General features: G+C 39.2%; 1 protein-coding gene across 1 annotated transcript in view; it reads left to right on the top strand.

The window, feature by feature from the left end:
- LOC133776376 (zinc finger protein 84-like) overlaps positions 1 to 20736 on the top strand; it is a 54460-nt gene extending 33724 nt beyond the window's left edge. Inside the window, exons 3-5 of the mRNA XM_062215293.1 lie at positions 15135 to 15326; positions 15552 to 15644; positions 18409 to 20736. Of these exons, the coding sequence (XP_062071277.1) occupies positions 15173 to 15326; positions 15552 to 15644; positions 18409 to 19589 (1428 nt within the window). The 5' untranslated portion in view covers positions 15135 to 15172 and the 3' untranslated portion in view covers positions 19590 to 20736. The remainder of the gene's footprint in view (positions 1 to 15134; positions 15327 to 15551; positions 15645 to 18408) is intronic.
- Positions 20737 to 21591: the final 855 nt, after the last annotated feature.

Genomic DNA, 21591 nt, shown 5'->3' with positions numbered 1-21591 from the left:
CCCATAGAAGTTGGCAGTGTAACAGGTGGCAGCTTTGTCTACTGCACCACAACACCAGCCCCCCTCTCTGCCTTTCAAATAAATAAAATTTTTAAAAACCAAATGAAATGCTGGCACCGTGGCTTAACAGGCTAATCCTCCGCCTTGCGGCACACCGGGTTCTAGTCCCGGTTGGGGCGCCAGATTCTATCCCAGTTGCCCCTCTTCCAGGCCAGCTCTCTGCTATGGCCCGGGAAGGCAGTGGAGGATGGCCCAAGTGCTTGGGCCCTGCACCCGCATGGGAGACCAGGAGAAGCACCTGGCTCCTGGCTTTGGATCAGTGAGATGCGCCAGCCACAGCGGCCATTGGAGGGTGAACCAACGGCAAAAGGAAGACCTTTCTCTCTGTCTCTCTCTCACCATCCACTCTGCCTGTCAAAAAAAAAAAAAAAAAAGAAAAAGAAAAAGACCTTAAGGTAGTAAAAGTCTTCATGACTGAGCATTGGGGAATCTTTTTATGTGATCTACTTTTTTTTTTTTTTTTTTTGACAGGCAGAGTGGACAGTGAGAGAGAGACAGAGAGAAAGGTCTTCCTTTTTGCCGTTGGTTCACCCTCCAATGGCCGCCGCGGTAGCACGCTGCGGCCGGCGCAGCGCACTGATCCGATGGCAGAAGCCAGGTGCTTATCCTGGTCTCCCATGGGGTGCACTTTTTAAAAGATTTATTTATATACTTGAAAGGCAGTGTAATATTGTGTGTGGAAGAGAAATTGATCTCCTTTAGGTTTGCTCACTTTCCACATAGCTGCAATGACTGTGGCTAAGCCGGGCTGATGTCACAAGCCAGGAACTTCTTTCATGTCTCTTACATGGGTGCAGGGGCCATAGCATTTGGCTTATCCTGTGCTGCTTTCTCAGATGTAGTAGCAGGAAGCTGGATCACTTTGGAGTATTACTGTCTATGATACTCTTCTTGCAGTTCAAGGATGTAGAACCCATCTGGCACAAAGTCTCATTTATGTGTGGGCCAAGTATGACAGCTTCCAACTGTTCAAGGGTGAGGGAGGTGAGTTCTGAGATATTGTGGTAAAATAGGTTTTAAGCCATAACTCTTGGTTTAAGCTTTTGTTAGCAGAGTTTTATGTTGCCAATGATAATTCCAATGCCAACTTTGGGTCTCTGGAATGCAAACAATGAAAGCATGCAGACTAACAGCACACTGATGTCCAGCTGAACTTAAATGGCTTTTGCTGTTTATTAAAAGGGTGACCTGCAGTACCATGACATCTGGACATAGACAGTAGACATTGGAGGCCATCCCCTCTGCCACATGGAGTATGCCAAGTTTTGGTCTAATATATATATATATATTATATATTATATATATATATATGGAAATATATATATATATATATGGAATATATATATATATGGAAACTTTTCTTTCATAAATATAAATTTCATGAAATCATAGGTACAACTTTTGGAATACATCAGTTCTTCTTCCCATACCCATCACTCCACTCCCACTCCCATCCCACTTCCTACTCCCTCTCCCATCTCATTCTTCATTAAGATTCATTTTTAATTATCTTTATATACAGAAGATCAACTCTATACTGAGTAAAGATTTCAACAATATGCATCCACACAGACATTCAAAGTATAAAGTACCGTTTGAAGACAAGTTTTACCATTAATTCTCATAGTATAACAAATTAAGGACAGAGGTCCTACATGAGGAGCAAGTACACAATGACTTCTGTTGTTGGTTTAACAATTGACACTTGAGGCTGGAGCTGTGGCGCAGCGGGTTAATGCCCTGGCCTGAAGTGCTGGAATCCCATATGGGTGCCGGTTCTAGTCCCAGCTGCTTCCCTTCCAATCTAGCTCTCTGCTATGGCCTGGGAAAACAGTACAAGATGGCCCAAGTCCTTGGACCCCTGCACCCACATGGGAGACCTGGAAGCACAGCTGCAGCGAATTGGGGAGTGAACCATTGGATGGAAGACATCTTTCTCTCTGCTTCTCCTTCTCTCTGTGTGTAACTCTGACATTCAAATAAATAGATAAATCTTTGAAAAAAATTGACACTCTTATGATGTCAGTGTTCACCGAAGGCTCTTGTCATGAGCTTCCAATGATATGGAAGCCTTTTGAACCCACAAACTTCTTCATTATTTATGCAGAGCTGTAAGCAAAGTGGGTATTCTCTCTTCCCTTCAGAGGAAGGTACTTCCTTCTTTGATGGCCCCTTCTTTGCACTGGAATCTCATTCACAGAGACCTTTCATGTAGGCCATTTTTGCTACAGTGTCTTGGCTTTCCATGCCTGAAGTGCTCTCATGGGCTTTTTGTCATATCTGAATATCTTAAGGCCTGATTCTAAGGCCAGAGTGCTATTTAGGGTGTTTGTCATTCTCTGAGTCATTTTAATTCTATCTATTATCATTAGCAACATTTTGTCTTATGTATGTGATCCCTTTGAAATTTATTCCTTTCTTTATGATCAGTTATGGACATAAAATGATCATTTTAACTAGTAAGATGGCATTAGTACCTGCCAACTTAATGGTGTATCCTATATTAGGGCCTCAGTAGCCATGCTCCGATTTTACTGTTCTATATCCATGACCAAAGTCCTAGTAGACAACATGGTTTGGAGAATCACAGGCTCAAAGTGTATAGGAGAATACATTTCCACTATAGCGCAATTAATGGCCATCTAATTTAATTTTACTGGCACATAGCAAGGTTTCAAAAGAGGTAATTTTTTGGCATCACAGCCCTTGAGAACTAATGAACAGCACAGATGATCCCGAGAATTTGGAGGCATGTGAGCCCCTAGAGTTAAGAAGTCATTGAGAATACTAAAAACAGTGCCTATAGAATTTATTTTGACTGATTTCAGTACCTTTTGTTGGAGGAGGATCCATATAAGCTGCAATGATTTATAGCTGACAGATGGGGATAGTTGGAATAATCACATTTTTGTTAATTAAGTCTACGGTCTTAAATTTTAATGCATGAAGGCATTGAGTTTTGGGTTTTTGGGAGGTGGCATTTTATTTTAGTTTGCACCCTTGGATTCTATTTTCTCTAGCCAATTTGTAACTGAAAAATTTATTTTGTTACTCACTGTATTAGATCATCTCTGATTTCAGTGAAATTTTTTGAGTATATCTAACTATTGGGAAATTTAGAAAGTACGGTAGTTAAAGTGAGATGTGCCAAGTAAATTAGTTATTTTTCTTCTGATAAATATTTTGTAGCTTTTCAAAATTTGTATTGAGTACCCAGCTGAAGTTTAGTGGGATCCCAAAGTAAGAATGTTATTTGAGCCACACAACAGGGAACATCTATTAAACTGTGAATAACTGCGTATAGAACCTGGGAAAGTTTATGTATATCATATACTATATATGACCTAAGAATCAATGTCTTTTTTATTTTTTTAAATTATATTATTTAAAAATAAATTTTGGTTATGCAATTGGATCCAATTATGCACTTTTCAGAAATATATATATGTATATATATATACACACAACTAAAATTTATACATTTTATTTTCCTTCTTTAGATTTTTAAAAATATTTATTGGGGCTGGAGGTGTGGCATAGCAGGTGAAGCCTCCACCTGCCATGCTGGCATCCCAGGTGCTTTCCCGGTGCACCAGCAGAGAGCTGGATCAGAAATGAAGCAGCCAGGACTCGAACTGGTACTCATATGAGATGCTAGCTCCACAGACAATGGATTACCCGCTGTACCACAATTCTGTCCCTGTTAATTTACAACTTTTATATTTATCTGATAACTTAATGTATGGATCATGTAGGTGATGGCAGAAAATGCGGGCAGAGGTGGATATTCTTTAATTTGCTAGGGTCAGCATAACAAACTACCACAGGTTGGGTTGATTAATCTTAGAAATTTATTTTTATCATAATTCTGGAATTTTGAAGTCCAAAGTCAAAGTGTTAATAGATTTGTTTTTTCTTAACAACCTTCTCCCTGGCTTCCAGTCAGACATCATCTTGCTGTGTCATCTCATATTTCCTTTGTTCATGTCCATCTCATGTTTCTTCATGTATGGTCACCAGTATGGTTTAAGATCTCACACATTTGATTTTTTTTTTTACTTTAAGTGTGTCATTAGAGTCACCATCTCCAGATAGAGTCACACTGTAGGTTAGAGATTCAAGATAGGAAATTTTGAGAAACACAATTTCCTCCATCAAAATGGAAAGCACCCTCATGGGCAGCAAACTCTAAGTAGGACTTACTGTGTTAAGTGAGTGTTAAAGTTTATTTTGTTATTATTTTTAATACTATGTCCTATCTGGGTGCATGCATGTATAGAAAAAATTATCTGTGTATACCTACTCAAACTAATATAGATAACTGATAGTAGTGTACATGTAAAATCAATATAAAGGTTCAAAAGATATAATATTTGAAACACTAAAACTGAAGAGAACTAGGAAAATAATAAAATCCAAGCTCCATTGGGTGTATATATAATATATCCACTATTTTTTTTAAATAAACAGCTATGAGGAACATAACAAAGACATTGACACCTTACAATAATACAGATCAGTCTACATAATGGATCAGAAATATTCTAAATTCAATTCCACATAAAATATGACTTCTTGGGGTCAGTGCCATGGTGCAGTGGGTTTATCCTCTGCCTGAGGTGCTGGCATCCCATGTGGGCACTGGTTCTGGCCTCAGCTGCTCCTCTTCTCATCCAGCTCTCTGCTGTGGGCTGGGGGAACAGTGGAGGATGGCCCAAGTGCTTGGGCTTCTGCATGCATGTGGGAGACCAAGAGGAAGCACCTGGCTCCTGGCTTCAGATTGGTGCAGCTGCAACAGTAGTCGCCATTTGGGGAGTGAATCAATAGATGGAAGACCTTTCTCTCTGTTTCTCCCTCTCACTGTCTGTAACTCTACCTCTCAAATAAATAAATAAAATCTTGGCCGGCGCCATGGCTCACTAGGCTAATCCTCCACCTGTGACACTGGCACACTGGGTTCTAGTCCCAGTTGGGGCACCAGATTCTGTCCCAGATGCCCCTCTTCCAGGCCAGCTCTCTGCTGTGGCCCGGGAGTGCAGTGGAGGATGGCCCAAGTCCTTGGGCCCTGTACCTGCATGGGAGACCAGGAGAAGCATCTGGATCCTGGCTTTGGATCAGTGTAGTGTGCTGGCCACAGCATGCTGGCCACAGTGTGCCGGCTGCAGCAGCCACTGGGGTGTGAACCAACGGTAAAGGAAGACCTTTCTCTCTGTCTCTCTCTCTCTCTGTCTAAATCAGCCTGTCAAAATAAATAAATAAAATCTTTTTTTTTTTTTTTTTGACAGGCAGAGTGGACAGTGAGGGAGAGAGACAGGTCTTCCTTTTGCCGTTGGTTCACCCTCCAATGGCTGCCGCAGCTGGCGCGCTGTGGCCGGTGTGCCATGCTGATCCAATGGCAGGAGCCAGGTGCTTCTTCTGGTCTCCCATGGTGTGCAGGTCCCAAGCACTTGGGCCATCCTCCACTGCACTCCCTGGCCACAGCAGAGAGCCGGCCTGGAAGAGGGGCAACTGGGACAGAATCTGGTGCCCTTACCGGGACTAGAACCCGGTGTGCCGGCACCACAAGGCGGAGGATTAGCCTGTTGAGCCACGGCGCCAGCAAATAAATAAAATCTTTAGAAAATGTGACTTTTCCTCTGCATGATATATTCTACACTAATTTGTGAATATGGCTATTAATTCTTGAGGAAATCTATGTAGCATGTCTGCCTACCTAATATGGTTAATTCAGGGAACAGGCCTTTAGTGCATGTGGGTAAAGGTGACATTCAGTGTTACCTCTGTTTTTACAGAATATATTAGTGAATAAATTTATTAGAAAGTAAAACATGATTAGAAAATGCTGGTTTGTACATTAGTGTATATTTCCATTAGTGATGAGTAGCGGCAATTTTTTTTTTTACTTTGTTTTTCTTTAATAGAAACCTTCTCTTTAAAAAAATATAAATTTCATAAGCAATACTTTTGGATTATAGCAGTTCTTACCCCTATACCAGCCTTCCTACTCCCAAACCATCCCACTTCCGACTCCCTCTCCCATCCCATTCTTCATTATGGTTTATTTTTAAATATCTTTATATACAGAAGATCAACTTAGTATATACTAAGCAAAGATTTCAACAGTTTGCACCCACACAGACACACAAAGTATTGTTTGAATAGTAGTTTTACCATTATTTTGCATAGTATAACACATTAAGGACCAAGGTCCTACATGAGGAGCAAAAGCCAGATCCAAATGTCTTAAGGGCTGATTCTGAGGCCAGAGTGCTGTTTAGGACATTAGTCATTGTGTGAGTCTGCTGTGTGGCTTGCTTTCCATGTTGGATCATTCTCTCCTTTTTAATTCTATCTATTATTATTACCAGACACTTGGTCTTATTTATGTGACCGTTTTGACACTTAATCCTATCTTTAGGATCAGTTATGAACTTAAACTGATCACTTTAACTAGTAAGATGACATTGGTACCTGCTAACTTAATGGGATTTGGAGTCCCATGGCAAGTTTTCAGCTTTACTCTTAGGGGTGAATTCAGGGGAACATATGCCAAGCTATATATCTCCTCCATCTCTTATTCCCACTCTTATTTTTAACAGGGATCAATTTTCAATTGGATTTAAACACCTAAGTTTAATTATGTGTTAAGTAAAGAGTTCAACCAAAGATAATAAGTAGAAAAAGAAAATAATAAAAAAAAAAGGGGGGGGGGCTGGTGCTATGATGCAGTGGGTTAATGCCCTGGCCTGAAGCACTGGCATCCCATATGGGTGCCAGTTCTAGTCCCAGCTGCTCCACTTCTAGCCCAGCTCTTTCCTATGGCCTGGGAAGGCAATGGAAGATGGCCCAAGTCCTTGGGTCCCTGCACCCATGTGGGAGACCTGGAGGAAGCTCCTGGCTCCTGGCTTCAGTTCGATGCAGCTCCAGCTGTTGTGGCCATCTGGGGAGTGAACCAGTGGATGGAAGACCTCTCTCTCGGCCTCTACCTCTCTCTGTGACTATGTCTTTCAAGTAAATAAACTAAATTTAAGAAAAAATACTAAAAAGAATAAAATAGTAAGCTGTTCCTCGGTAGTCAGGAGAAGGGCTGATCAAGTCATTGCTTCTCATAGTGTCAGTTTCACTTCTACAGGTTTCCTTTTATGTGTTCAGATAATTGTCACAAATCATGGAGAACATATGGTATTTGTCCCTTTGGGAATGGCTTAGTTCACTACATGTGATGTTTTCCAGATTCCTTCATTTTGTTGCCAATGACTGGATCTTTTTTTTAATTGCTGTGTAGTATTCCATACAATACATATCCCACAATTTCTTTACCCAATCTTCCATTGATGGGCATTTAGGTTGATTCCATTTCTTAGCTATTGTGAATTGAGCTGCAATAAATATTGAGGTGCAGATAGCTCTTTTATTTGACAATTTAATTTCACTTGGGTAAATTCCAAGGAATGGGATGGCTGGGTCATGTGTTAGGGCTATATTCAGATTTCTGAGGTATCTCCAAACTGTCTTCCATAGTGGCTTTACCAGTTTGCAATCCCACCAACAGTAAATTAATGTTCTTTTTTCCCCACATCCAGCATGTTGTTTGTTGATTTTTGTATGAAAGCCCTTCTAATGGGGGTGAGGTGAAACCCCACTGTGGTTTTGATTTGCATTACTGACAGCTGGTGATCCTGAACATTTTTTCATGTGTCTGCTGGCTGTTTGGATTTCCTCTTTTGAAAAAATGTCTGTTTAAGTCCTTGGTCTATCTCTAAATGGGTTGTTTGTTTTGTTGTTGTGGAGTTTCTTGGTCTCTTTGTAGATTCTGGTTATTAAACCTTTATCAGTGGTAGTATTTGCAAATAATTTCTCCCACTCTGTCAGTTGCCTTTTCATTTTCCTGACTATTTCTTTTGCTGTACATAAACTTCTCAATTTGATGTAATCCCAGTAGTTAATTTTGGCTTTAGATGCCTGTGCCTCTGGGGTCTTTTCCAAGAAGTGTTTGCCTGTGCCAGTATCTTGCAGGGTTTCTCCAATGTTCTCTAGTAATGTGATGGTGTCGGGTCAAAGGTTTAGATCTTTAATCAAAGTTGAGTGGATTTTTGTGTAAGGTGTAAGGTAGGTGTTGTACCTGAGCGAGTATGAACAAAGGAGCTCCACACATTGATAAAATTTGATGGTCCTTTATTTGCCGGCGGTGGAGAGTGGGCTCATGCCCTAAAGAACTCTCGACCCTGAAGCCTAAAGCAACAGGGTTTATAAAGGCAAAAACCACAAAATCGGGAGGGGAATTCATGGTTGCTAGGAACAGGGGGGAATACATGGTTACTGGGGTCAAGCTGACTAAAACCTATGCGAAACTAGTATCAATTATAATCTTGACAATACCAGTTACAATCTTATAATCCTGACATTAATCCAGGTATTGGTTTTAATTATATGTAGGACATAGACAAATTACATTTTTATCATTAACCCAGGTGCAACCTTTTTACTTTTAAGCTTGAACAATTATGCTAGGGGGTTTCTATGCTCTGCCAAGTGTGATGTAGTGGACTGCTATTGTTCTACTGTTTTAGATCATAGTTTCAGACCAGAGTCTCACGGGGGGGGGGGGGGTGTTGGGGGTGCTTTCCCAGAGTGGAGTCTCAAGTGCTCCAAAATGGAGTCCCTACTGTCAAGGTGCTACTTCATAGGGGTCTTGCTTTATACTTCTGAATATGGAAATCTAGTTTTCCTAGCACAATTTGTTGAATATGCTATCCTTGCTCCAGAATTGATATTAGCTGCTTGATCAAATATAAGTTAGTTGTAGAAGTTTGGATTGAATTCTATTGTTTCTATTATGTTCCATGGGTCTATCCATCTGTTTTTGCACCAATATCAGGCCATTTTGGTTATAACTGCCCTGTAGTATGTGTTGAAATCCAGTTGTGATGCCTCTGGCTTTGTTTCGTTGTATAAGATTGCTTTAGCTATTTGAGGTCTCCTGTGTCTCCATATGAATTTCAGCATCATGCTTTCCAGGCCTGAGAAGAATATCTTTGGTATTTTGATTGGTATCTGATTGAATCTATAAATTGCTTTTAGAAGAATAGACATTTTGATTATATTGATTCTTCCAATCCATAAAGATGAAAGATTTTTCTATTTTTTGTATCTTATTTTTTTTTAAATTAAACTTTTATTTAATGAATATAAATTTCCAAAGTACAGCTTATGGGTTACAATGGCTTCCCCCTCCCAAAACTTCCCTCCCACCCGCAACCCTCCCCTTTCCCGCTCCCTCTCCCCTTCCAATCACATCATGATTCATTTTCAATTCTCTTTATATACAGAAGATCAGTTTAGTATATATTAGGTAACGATTTCAACAGTTTGCCGCCATATAGCAACACATAGTGAAAAAAAAATACTGTTGGAGTACTAGTTATAGCATTAAATAAGAGTGTACAGCACATTAAAGACAGAGATCCTACATAATATTTTTTTAAAAAAAATTAATTTTCTATGCCATTTCCAATTTAACACCAGGGTTGTTTTTTTTTTTTTTTTTCATTTCCAATTATCTTTATATACTGAAGATCGATTCAGTATATAATTAGTAAAGATCACATCAGTTTGTACTCACGTAGAAACACAAAGTGTAAAAATACTGTTTCAGTACTAGTTATAGCATCACTGCACATTAGATAACACATTAAGGACAGATCCCACATGGGATGTAAGTACACAGTGACTCCTGTTGCTGACTTAACAACTTGACACTCCTGTTCATGACGTCAGTAATCTCCCTAGGCTCTAGTCATGAGTTGCCAGGGCTATGGAAGCCTTTAGAGTTCGCTGACTTTGATCTTATTCCGATAGGGTCATAGTGAAAGTGGAAGTTCTCTCCTCCCTTCAGAGAAAAGTACTTCCTTCTTTGATGGCCCCATTCTTTCCACTGGGATCTCACTCACAGAGATCTTTCTTTTTCTTTTTTTTTTTTGACAGGCAGAGTGGACAGTGAGAGAGAGACAGAGAGAAAGGTCTTCCTTTTGCCGTTGGTTCACTCTCCAATGGCCGCCGCGGTAGGTGCACTGCGGCCGGCGCACCGCGCCGATCCGATGGCAGGAGCCAGGTGCTTATCCTGGTCTCCCATGGGATGCAGGGCCCAAGGACTTGGGCCATCCTCCACTGCACTCCCTGGCCACAGCAGAGAGCTGGCCTGGAAGAGGGGCAACCGGGACAGGATCGGTGCCCTGACCGGGACTAGAACCCGGTGTGCCGGCGCCGCAAGGCGGAGGATTAGCCTAGTGAGCCGCGGCGCCGGCCAGAGATCTTTCATTTAGGTCTTCTTCTTTTTTTTTTCTTTTCCATGATGTCTTGGCTTTCCATGCCTTGTATCTTATTTTTTTCTTTAAAGTTTTATAATTTTCATCATAGAGATCTTTGACATCCTTGGTTTAAGTTTATTCTAAGGTATTTGATTTTTTTTTTTTTTGTAGCTATTGTGAATGGGATTGATCTTAGAAGTTCTTTTTCAGCCCTGGCATTGTCTCTGTATACAAGGCTGTTGATTTTTGTGTATTGATTTTATCTTCTGCTACTTTACCAAAATCTTCTCTGAGTTCCCATAGTCTATTAATGGAGTTCTTTGGATCCCTTAAAGAAAGAATCATGTCATCTGCAAATAGGGATAGTTTAACTTCTCCCTTCCCAATTTATACCCCTTTGATTTTTTTTCTTGCCTAATGGCTCTGGCTAAAACTTGCAGTACTATATTGAAATAGCAGTAGTGAGAGTGGGCATCCTTCTCTGGTACCAGATCTGAGTGGGAATGCTTCCACCATTTCCTCAGTAAATATGATGCTGGCTGTGGGTTTGTCATAAATTTCTTTGATTGTGTTGAGGAATGTCTCCTTCACAACCTAAATTGCTTAGAATTTTCATTATTAAAGGGTGTTGTATTTATCACATGCTTTCTATGCATTTATTGAGATAATCATATGATTTTTGTTCAGCAGTTTGTTAATGTGGTATATCACATTCATTTATGAATGTTGCACCATCCCTGCATACCAGGGATAAATCCCACTTGTTCTGGGTGGATGCTTTTTCTGAGGTGTTGTTGGATTCTAGTCACTAAAATTTTGTTGAGGATTTTTGGTTCTATGTTCATCAGGGAAATTGGTCTGTAATTCTCTTTCTCTGTTGCATCTTTTTCAGATTTAGGAAATAAGGTGGTGCTTATTTCATAGAAAGAATTTGGAAAGATTCCTTCTCTTTCAATTGTTTTGAATAGCTTGAGAAGAATTGGAGTTAGTTCTTCTTTAAATGTCTGGTAGAATTCAGCAGTTAAGGGCCATCCAGGTAAGAGGTACCTTTCTCTGAAGGGAGGAGAGAACTTCCACTTTGACTATGACCCTGTTGGAATAAGATCGAAATCTGTGAACCCTAAAGGCTTCCATAGCCTCGGCAACTCATGACTAGAGCCTAGGGAGATTACTGATGCCATAAACAAGAGTGTTAAATTGTTAAATCAACATCAAGAGTCACTGTGTACTTACATCCCATGTGGGATCTGTCCTTAATGTGTTGTCCAATGTGAAGTAATGATATAGCTAGTACTGAAACAGTATTTTTACACTTTGTGTTTCTGTGTGGGTGCAAACTGATGAAATCTTTACTTAGTATATACTGAATTGATCTTCTGTATATAAAGATAAATGAAAATGGAAAAAAAAACTTGGTGTTAAATTGGAACTTGCATAGAAAATTAATCAATTTTTAAAAAAAAATATTATGTAGGATCTCTGTCATTAATGTGCTGTACACTGTTATTTAACTAGTACTCCAACAGTATTTTTTTCACTTTGTGTTGCTATGTGAGGGCAAACTGTTGAAATCTTTATATATACTAAACTGATTTTCTGTATATAAAGAGAATTGAAAATGAATCTTGATGTGAATGGAAGGGGAGAGGGAGTGGGAAAGGGGAGGGTTGTGTATGGGAGGGAAGTTATGGGGGTGAGGAAGCCATTGTAACCCATAAGCTGTACTTTGGAAATTTATATTTATTAAATAAAAGATAAAAAAAAAAGAATTCAGCAGTTAATCCATCTGGTCCTTGGCTTTTCTTTCTTGAGACGGTCTTCATTACTCTTTGAATTTCTGTCTTGGTTATGGGCCTGTTTAGTTTTCTATGTCTTCATGGCTCAATTTAGGTAGGTTGTATGTGTCCAGGAATATATCAATTTCTGCTAGATTTCCCAGTTTGCTGGCATATAACTCTTTGTAGTAATGTCTGATGACTTTTTATTTCTGTGGTGTCTTGTTACATTTCCTTTTTCATCTCTAATTTTATTGATTTGGGTCTTCTCCTTTTTTTGGTTAGTTGGGCCAATGGTGTGTCAATTTTAACTCCTTCCATTCACCTTTTCTTCCTGGTGTCATTCTGGGCACCTCTAGATATTTCCAAGAGCAAAGAAAATTAATACATCACCTGTAAGTGGTTTTCTTTTTGCAAAAGATTTATTTTATTTATTTGAAAGCAAGATTTACAAAGATAGGTAGAAAGAGAGAGAAGAGAGGTCTTCCATTTGCTGGTTCACTCCCCAAGTGTCTACAATGACCAGAGCTGAGCTGATCTGAAGCCAGCAACCAGGTTCCAGGTTTCCAATGTGGGTGTAGGGGCCCAAGGACTTGGCCTATCTCCCACTGCTTTCCCAGACACAATTTTAGGTAATTGGATCAGAAGTGGAGCAGTTGGGACTTGAACTGGTGCCCATTTGGGATGCCAGCACTGTAGGTGCCACAGTGCTGGCCCTTGTAAGTGGTTTTCTTAATTATTCCTCAGCTTGTTTTCATTTTTCATTTTAGGAGATGTGTAATGTTTATTAATTAAAATGCAAAAATAAGTATAAAGTTTATTCTCAGGGAATATACACAAATAAGATTACTGATGAATTTGGAATGATTATGAAACATTGTCATCTAAGTAAGGCAATTTGGTATCTTTCTGTTGCCATAGGAAAACATACATTTGTTACATGTTTTGAGTTGAAACTTAGAGTACATTATGCTAATTTTGGGGGGGTCATGATATCTGAAACAATCTTTATTGTCACATAGATGATGTAGTGGGCAGTGTTTTAGTGCCACCCTGGAAATAAACATGAACATTCTGCAAGGGTAAGAGTTACCTAGTGCTAAAATGCAAATTAGTTAAGCTTGTTTTTGAATTGTTAGGATAATGCAGTCCTTAATAATTTTGAGGAGCTGAACTAGATTCAGGGATAGTATAAGGAATGTGTGCAGAAAATAATCTACTCCTGGTTGTTTTTTATGATTTATTTATTTATTTGAAAGACAGAGTTACAGAGATTGGGAGAGACAAGGAGAAAGAGATACCTTCCATCTATGGGTTCATCCCCAAATGGTCACAATGGTCAAAACTGGGCCAGGCCAAATCCAAGATCCTGGAACTTCATCTGAGTCTCCCACATTGATGGAAGGGACCCAAATATTCAGGCCATCTTTCATTGTTCTTTCAGGCACATTAGCAGAGAGCTGAATTGGAACTGGATAAGCCAGGACTCAAATTATCTGTTCACCTGGGTTGTCAGCATTGCATGTGGAAGCTTAACCTGCCACACCACAATGTTGCTGCTACTGTAGGTTCTTAAACAAATCTCTATGAATTTCTTTCAGTAAGTCACAAATGCAGATTGTACTGCAGATTTTCCCAAGCTCTGATTTTGGGCAAATAGTTATATTGTTTTCACTTTAATTTGATATAATGTATTTTTTCTTTTTTTTTATATTTAAGCTTCAATTTTATTTGAAGCCACAGAATTGGAAACCATGTAATATCTTTATTTTTTATAGAAACCTTTTATTTAATGAGTACAAATTTCGTAAGTAAAACTTCAGGAATATAGTGATTACTCCTACCATACCTGCCCTCCCACCCTCACTCCCACTCCACTTCCTCATCCCTCTCCTATTCCCAGTCCCACTCTCCATTAAGAATCATTTTTAATTAACTTTATACACAGAAGACCAATTCTATACTAAGTAAATATTTCAACGATTTGTGCACACACACACACATATACACAAAATATAAAAAACTATTTGAGAACAAGTTTTACAGTTAATTCTCATAGTACAATTCATTGACAGAGGTCCTGCCTGGAAAGTAAGTACACAGTGACTCCTGCTGTTAATTTAAAAATGAACACTCTTATTTATGATGTCAATGATCACCTGAGGCTCTTGACATGAACTGCCAAGGCTATGGAGTCTTTTGAGTCCACAGTCTCCATCAGTGCTATAATGTATTTTCATTTCTTCAAATGTTTCTCAGTAGAATATTCAGAGACAAAGCCAAAAGCTATTTTTTCTATTCTATGTCTTACTTGAATCTTCTCTTATTTAAAAATATTTATAAGCTTGATAGAGAAAGAAGTTGATGGAGCCTGAGAGAGATAAATAGCTCTCATGCACTTATTTACTCCTTAAATAACCATACCAACCAGAAGTAGTGCAAGACTGAAGCCAGGAGTCAGGAGTGGAGTCTAGGCCTCCCTCATTGGTGGCATCACCATTGCTTCACCACGTCTGCATTAGCTGGGAGCTGGAAACTTGAGCTGGCACTGGAAATCCAACCTGGGCACTCTGAGGTAGAGTATCTTGGTTAGCATCATAAACACTAAGCTAAATGCCTGCCCTCTCTTAAATTATTTTTTCTCTGCCATATTTCAATGACTGTGCATGGTATTTTCTTGGAAATTCTTCTCTGTTCATTCTCATCATAGATGATTTCTAGACTTTTTCCTTGAACACTTCTATATTCTTCTCCTTAACATAGCTCATTCAAGAGTCAATATTGTCCCCCTTTCAGCCTGCTGTGCAATTCCCTTTGACAGACATAGCCCTTTGTGATTTGAAACTCCTATTTCCCTCCAGCTTGGGCATTTTTCACTGCCTTTAGACCATAAGTTTGACTCCCTGTCAATGCCTTTCTGTTGCTGTCCAAATGCTTCAACAAATCTAAAATGAAATCATATTATTCCTTCTTCCTTCATACCCATATACAGGATACACAACTGAAAGTCTGTTTTGTGACAGAGTTGAGATGTTGACCAGAAGTCTTCAATTACAGGTGATGATAGAATTTAAAGACCTGGCTGTGTACTTTAGCTGGGAGGAATGGCAGAAAATGAGCAATGCTCAGAAAATCATGTACAGAGATGTGATGCTGGAGACCTACAGCAGCCTTTTCTCCTTGGGTGAGTGACAGCCATCACTCAATGGTAATAATTTCTTGCAAATGAATACTTTATAAAATTTAGTGATGGGCCGGTATAGAATTTGAGTCCATGAGTAATATGAATGTCTACCATCTAAGAAAGGTTTCAAATGGGAACTTTGTTGCATAGCCCATGGACCAAGCTATAGTTCTTTAAATAACCCAAGATAGTGATTTCACAGCCTTACATTGTTTTCATTAATAGGGCACTGCACTACCAAACCTGACTTGATCTTCAAGTTGGAGCAAGGAGCAGAGCCATGGATAGTGGAAGAATGCCTGAATCAAAGCCTTCCAGGTCAGTCTGCACATACTGGGCAGGGAGGCCAAGGCAGAAAGAGTGCAGCAGATGTTGAATGGTGCTGTTTCCATGGATTTTTCCCAAGTCTTACTCCTGAGGACAGCTGGTTTTGTGCATCAGATACATGCATTCTAGAATATCTAAGTATCTATTCTATTTCTATCTCTAATTCTTTTATTCTCGGTGAACATGTTCTTTGATTGAAAAATATTCCAATCCTTTTATGATGTTATTGAGGCTGTTTTCTAGGTTAGATACAGTCTCCAAATTCTAGCTTGTCATTCTCTACACTTTTATATCTTTCTGTCCTTGTTAATTTGACAACTTATAAAAACTTGTTTCTTACTCATTGCTCAGAATGAGTTCCCACTTATGGTTTTGGCCGGGAACAGAACTTGCTATTTTAAGCATCTTAGGACTAAACCAGTAAATGTGAACTTTTCTATTTCTTTGTCTCTTTCTTTCTTTCTTTCTTTCTTTCTTTCTTTCTTTCTTTCTTTCTTTCTTTCTTTCTTTCTTTCTTTTTTTCACATTCTTTGTGTCTCTCAAATAAATAGGAAAATTATAGGTTGCTGGAAACATTTGAAGAGTGATCCTGTGGCTGACAACCCTCTGTTTCATTCTCTCTTTGTGTCTCATTCTCTGTCTCTCCAACTCTCAGGTAAGTAAATAAGTAAACAGGAAGAGATGGTCAGAAGTACACCTCCCTGCTGTGACATCAGAAATCATGACGTTAAGCAGGAACTTGTATAGGAATGTGAGAATAAGTGATCCTAGACTCACTAGGAAAGTGATGAGATTTTGAGACCCAAAGTCAAGTAACCTCATGGGTTTATGTTGAGTGGCTCAGATTTATTAAAGACTGGAGTTTGAAGTATGAATTCTCTCTTATTTTTTGGTATCACTTAAAAACAAACAAGAAGATAAGAAAGGCACAGGAAATGGAGTTTTCTGTGAAAATAGGAGACAACTAATCAAAAACCTCCAGAAACACAATTTATAACAGATTAGTGTTTATAGAAAGAATTGAGAAGAGATAACCAGGGCTGGTGATTTCAGAATGATATATAAAACACTTTTCAAAGAAGGTGAACATATCCTGGATTGCAGAAACAGACTCTTTAAACTGGTAGAGGGGCTGGTACCATGGCACTGCAGGTTAAAGCTCTGGCCTGAAGTGCCAGTTTCCCATATGGGTGCCAGTTCTAGTCCTGGCTGCTCCTCTTCTGATCCAGTTCTCTGCTATGGCCCAGGATAGCAGTTAAAGATGGCCCACATCCTTGGGTCCCTGCACCCACATGGGAGACCCAGAAGAAGCTCCTGGCTCCTGGCTTTGGATCAGCACTGCTCCAGCTGTTGCAGCCATCTGGGGAGTGAACCAGTGGATGGAAGACCTCTCTCTCTGTCTCTACCTCTCTCTGGTAACAATGTCTTTCAAATAAATAAAATAAATCTTTAAAAAATAAAAATAAAAAATTAAACTGGTATGAATTGTATACCCAAGGCAGTATATTGGGGCTTTTCTGTACCTGTTGTAGTTCTGAGTAGCTGAAGATGTCAGGTTTCCTTAGGAATATGGGGAAGCTGTCACTGAATGCAAATAAAAGTCAATTTTTCATTTAAAATATCTCATAAATGCTGTTTCCCTGGGAAGACTGAATATGAGAAAATCATAGTTTCAAATATTGTTCCTCAAATGTGGTCCTGTCTAGAGTACAGACACATTTCATTTATTTTAAAGATTTATTTCATTTATTTGAAAGACAGAGTTACAGAGAGAGAGAGAGAGAGGTCTTCCATCCACTGGTTCACTCCCCAGTTGGGTACAATGGCCAAAGGTGAGCCAATCTGAAGCCAGGAACCAGGAATCTCTCCTGGTTTCCCACATGGGTGCAGGGGCCAGGAATCTGGGCCATCTTCTACTGCTTTCTCAGGCCACAGCAGAGAGCTGGGACAGAAGTGGAGCAGCCAGGACTCCAACCGGCACCCATATGGATTCTGGTGCTGCAGGCCAGGGCTTTTACTTTCTGCACCACAGCATTGGCCCCACATTTCATTCTTCTCCATCTGCAGTAAATGAACAAATAAAACCTTCCCATATTTATGGTTGAAATATCAGAGAATCCCAAAACACAATTTTTATAAAAATATGCTGCTAGCCAGTTTGTGAATATTTCTAGTAAGTATTTGTTCATTCTTTAAAAATCTTCTATAGTTTCATCTTTGTTAAAGACAATGACAGTGAGAAGGGCAGAAGATCTTCTATTAGCTCACTCTCCAAATGCCAACAAAACTTAGGTCTTACTAGTCTGAATCCAAAAGTCTGGAATCCCATTTAGTTTTCTCTGTTGTATTACAGGGTCCTAAGCATGTGACCCATCATTTGCTGCCTCCCAGTTTACATAAGTAGAGAGCTGTATTGGAAGCAAAGTAGCCACAGCTCAAACTGTCAGTTTTGTTACACAGGCATCCCAAGCAGTGTATTAACACATCTGAATACAAAAGCCATTCTGCCATACTTGTTAAAAATTCAGGTAGTAAACAGGATCATGAGTGAACATTGGTAAATCTATTGGTACAATTGAATATATTAACATGTTAAGGAGAGAAAAAACAAATAATGGTCATAACTAAGTAACTTGTACTTATTTTGTTAAAATCTTACACCACTTGTTTAACAAGTAACTTCATTTCTTTAAATGAGTATGCCAGGAGAAACAGTTATATGTTATATGACATGGTTATTTTTTTCTCATTTCAGTTGCCATGAAAAGGGATGACCTGATTTGGACCAACCAGAAAAATCAGGACAAAAATCTGAGTCAGCATGTTATGAAAAATAACAAAACATCTACTCTCAAGAGAGTTGAATTAAGAAAAAAACTTAATTTAAGTTCAACACATCAGAGAATTCACACAGGGGAGAAACCTTATGAATGTAATGACTGTGGAAATGCCTTTCGTAAGAAGTCAGAACTCAGAAAGCATCAGATAACTCACACAGGGGAGAAACCTCATGAATGTAATGACTGTGGAAATGCCTTTCACAGGAAGTCAGAACTCATAAAGCATCAGATAACTCACACAAGGGAGAAACCTCATGAATGTAACGACTGTGGAAAAGCCTTTGGCCAGAAGTCACACCTTATAAGGCATCAGAAAATTCACACAGGGGAGAAACCTCATGAATGTAATATCTGTGGAAAAGCTTTTGGCTGGAAGTCAGACCTCATAATGCATCAGAGAATTCACACAGGGGAGAAACCTTATGAATGTAATGACTGTGGAAAAGCCTTTTGCTCTACATCACATCTCATTTCACACCGGAGAATTCACACAGGGGAGAAACCTTATCAATGTAATGACTGTGGAAAAGCCTTTGGCTTTAAGTCAGTCCTCATCAAACATCAGAGAATTCACACAGGGCAAAAACCTTATGAATGTGATAACTGTGGAAAAGCGTTTGGCTCTAATTCAGCCCTCAGCAGACATCAAAAACGTTTCACAGGGAAGAAACCTTACAAATGCATTCACTGTGGAAAATCCTTTTGCTTAAAATCACATCTCATTGCACACTGGAGAATTCACACAGGGGAGAAACCTTATCAAAGTAATGACTGTGGAAAAGCCTTTGGCTTTAAGTCAGTCCTCAGCATACATCAGAGAATTCACACAGGGCAAAAACCTTATGAATGTGATAACTGTGGAAAAGCGTTTCGCTCTAAGTCAGCCCTCAGCAGACATCAAAAACGTTTCACAGGGAAGAAACCTTACAAATGCATTCACTGTGGAAAATCCTTTTGCTTAAAATCACATCTCATTGCACACCAGAGAATTCACACAGGGGAGAAAGTTTATGAATGTGATGACTGTGGAAAAGCCTTTACTTATAAGCCAACCCTCCTCAGACATCAGCAAATTCACAGGGGAAAAACCTTATGAATGTAATGACTGTGGAAAACCTTTGGTCTTAAGCCACAGATTATAAAGCATCAGAAAATTCACACAAGGGATAAACTATGAATGTAATGACTGTAGAAAAGCCTTTGGCTATAAGTCAAACCTCATAATGCATCAGAGAATTCACACAGGAGAAAATCATGCATGTAATGACTGGAAAATACTTTTGCTATAAATCACAGCTCATGAAACACCAGAGAATTCAGATAGGGCAGGAACTTTCTGAATGTAATAGTGAGGAAAAGTCTTTGGCCATAAGTCACATCTCGTAATCCATGACAGAATTCACACAGGAAGAAACCTTATGAATGCAATGACTGGAAAATCCTTTTTGCTATAAATCATAACTCATAATACAGGAGAATGCACACAAGAGAGAAGTTTTATGAATATAATGACTGAAAAGCCTTTGGCCATAAGCCAAACCTGATAATCTATCAGAATTCACAGAGGAGAGAAATTTCATGAATGCTAATTGAATTCTGGAGTTAACTGAAGTGCTATGAAATAGATGAGCACAATCTCTGGTGGTAGAAGTCAAAATAATGATCTGATCTGGGAAGCTGGACAGAGTGCTAGTGGGATCAACAACAGATTGATCAGATAGCTTCCTGGTACAGATCTAAGTATTAATATATGGCATTTCTTTCTTTAACAGCATGAATGTTGGAAAATACATGATCTGGTACGTCTTTAGAAGCCATTTCTTAAGTCTAGGTGAAATGCTAGAAAGTGCTGCTGAGTAGGTGATTAATGTGAGCCAGGTGGTCTATATATTGAACTCTGTGGTGCCAAGATATTGCTGTCAACTGATCTCCTGAGATTTGGAATCTGAGGTCATTGTGTATCACTGGATATTTTCATAACCTTGTTAACTTGAGTAAGCAGTAAGAGAGACTGGAATATTCAATACAAATTAAGAAAAGAGCTTTGTACGTTTCTTATACTAAAATGTGCCAGTTGATCAAGAACAGATTATATAGGTCCACTCAGTAGAAACCCAGTTGGTCACAAGATTGAATGAATGGAAAATTGTGAACAAGCTTTATATTATGCATTTATGTTTAAAGTTAATTGATTTGGGGAAATGTCTTTGTTTCAGTGCTTAATAAAGCACTTGGGATGTCCACCCTCTCGTATGAATATGTAGATTTGTGTCCAGTTTCACTTCTGATTCTAGCATTCTGCTAATGCACATACTGGGAGGCTGCAGGTAATGGTTCAAATATTTGCATCTTTCCATTCAAATGGAAAGCCTAGACTGAATTTTCACCTCCTGGTTTTAATCTGTCCTGATCCAGCTGTTGGGAACCTTTAGGGATTAGACAAGTAGGTAGAAAATCATTTCCTGCCTCTGAGTGTCTGTTGTCAAAATTAAAAAACAACTAAAGATTCTATAGTTTAGCTTATCCTATTCTTGGGATAAAGGATCTGTTCATGGTTTCTGATGTATCTGTCCTGTGATGACAAGGGAAGGAATATCGTGGCTCAGCCCTAAAGTGTCCAAGACAGAAGACACCCTGGGTGGGGTCAATGAATGGCAATGTACAACCATAAATCCAGAAGCTAAATATTAAATAAATACAGCATTGAAAAATGTTTACTGGGGCTGGCACTATTGTGTAGCAAGTAAAGCTGCCAGCTGCAGTGCTGACATCCCATATGGGCACCAGTTTGAATCCCAGCTGCTCCACTTATTCAGCTTTCTGCTATGGTCTGGGGAAGCAGTAGAAGATGGCCCAAGTTGTTGGGCCCTTGAACCCATGTAAGAGACCTGGAAGAAGCTCCTGGATAGGCCCAGCTCTGGTCATTGCAGCTATTTGGGGAATGAGCCAATGGATGGAAGACCTCTCTCTCTCTCTACCTCTCTGCTTTTCAAATAAATAAACACATCATTTTAAATAACAAAAAGGTTTACTAAAATTTAAACTTTTAAATTTTCACATCAGATTTGTACTAGAATTTTTGGATATTTGAGTTGCTT

Source organism: Lepus europaeus, chromosome 17 (genome assembly GCF_033115175.1).
Source record: "Lepus europaeus isolate LE1 chromosome 17, mLepTim1.pri, whole genome shotgun sequence".
NCBI lineage: Eukaryota > Metazoa > Chordata > Mammalia > Lagomorpha > Leporidae > Lepus > Lepus europaeus.
This window is presented reverse-complemented; position numbering and strand designations above follow the sequence as displayed.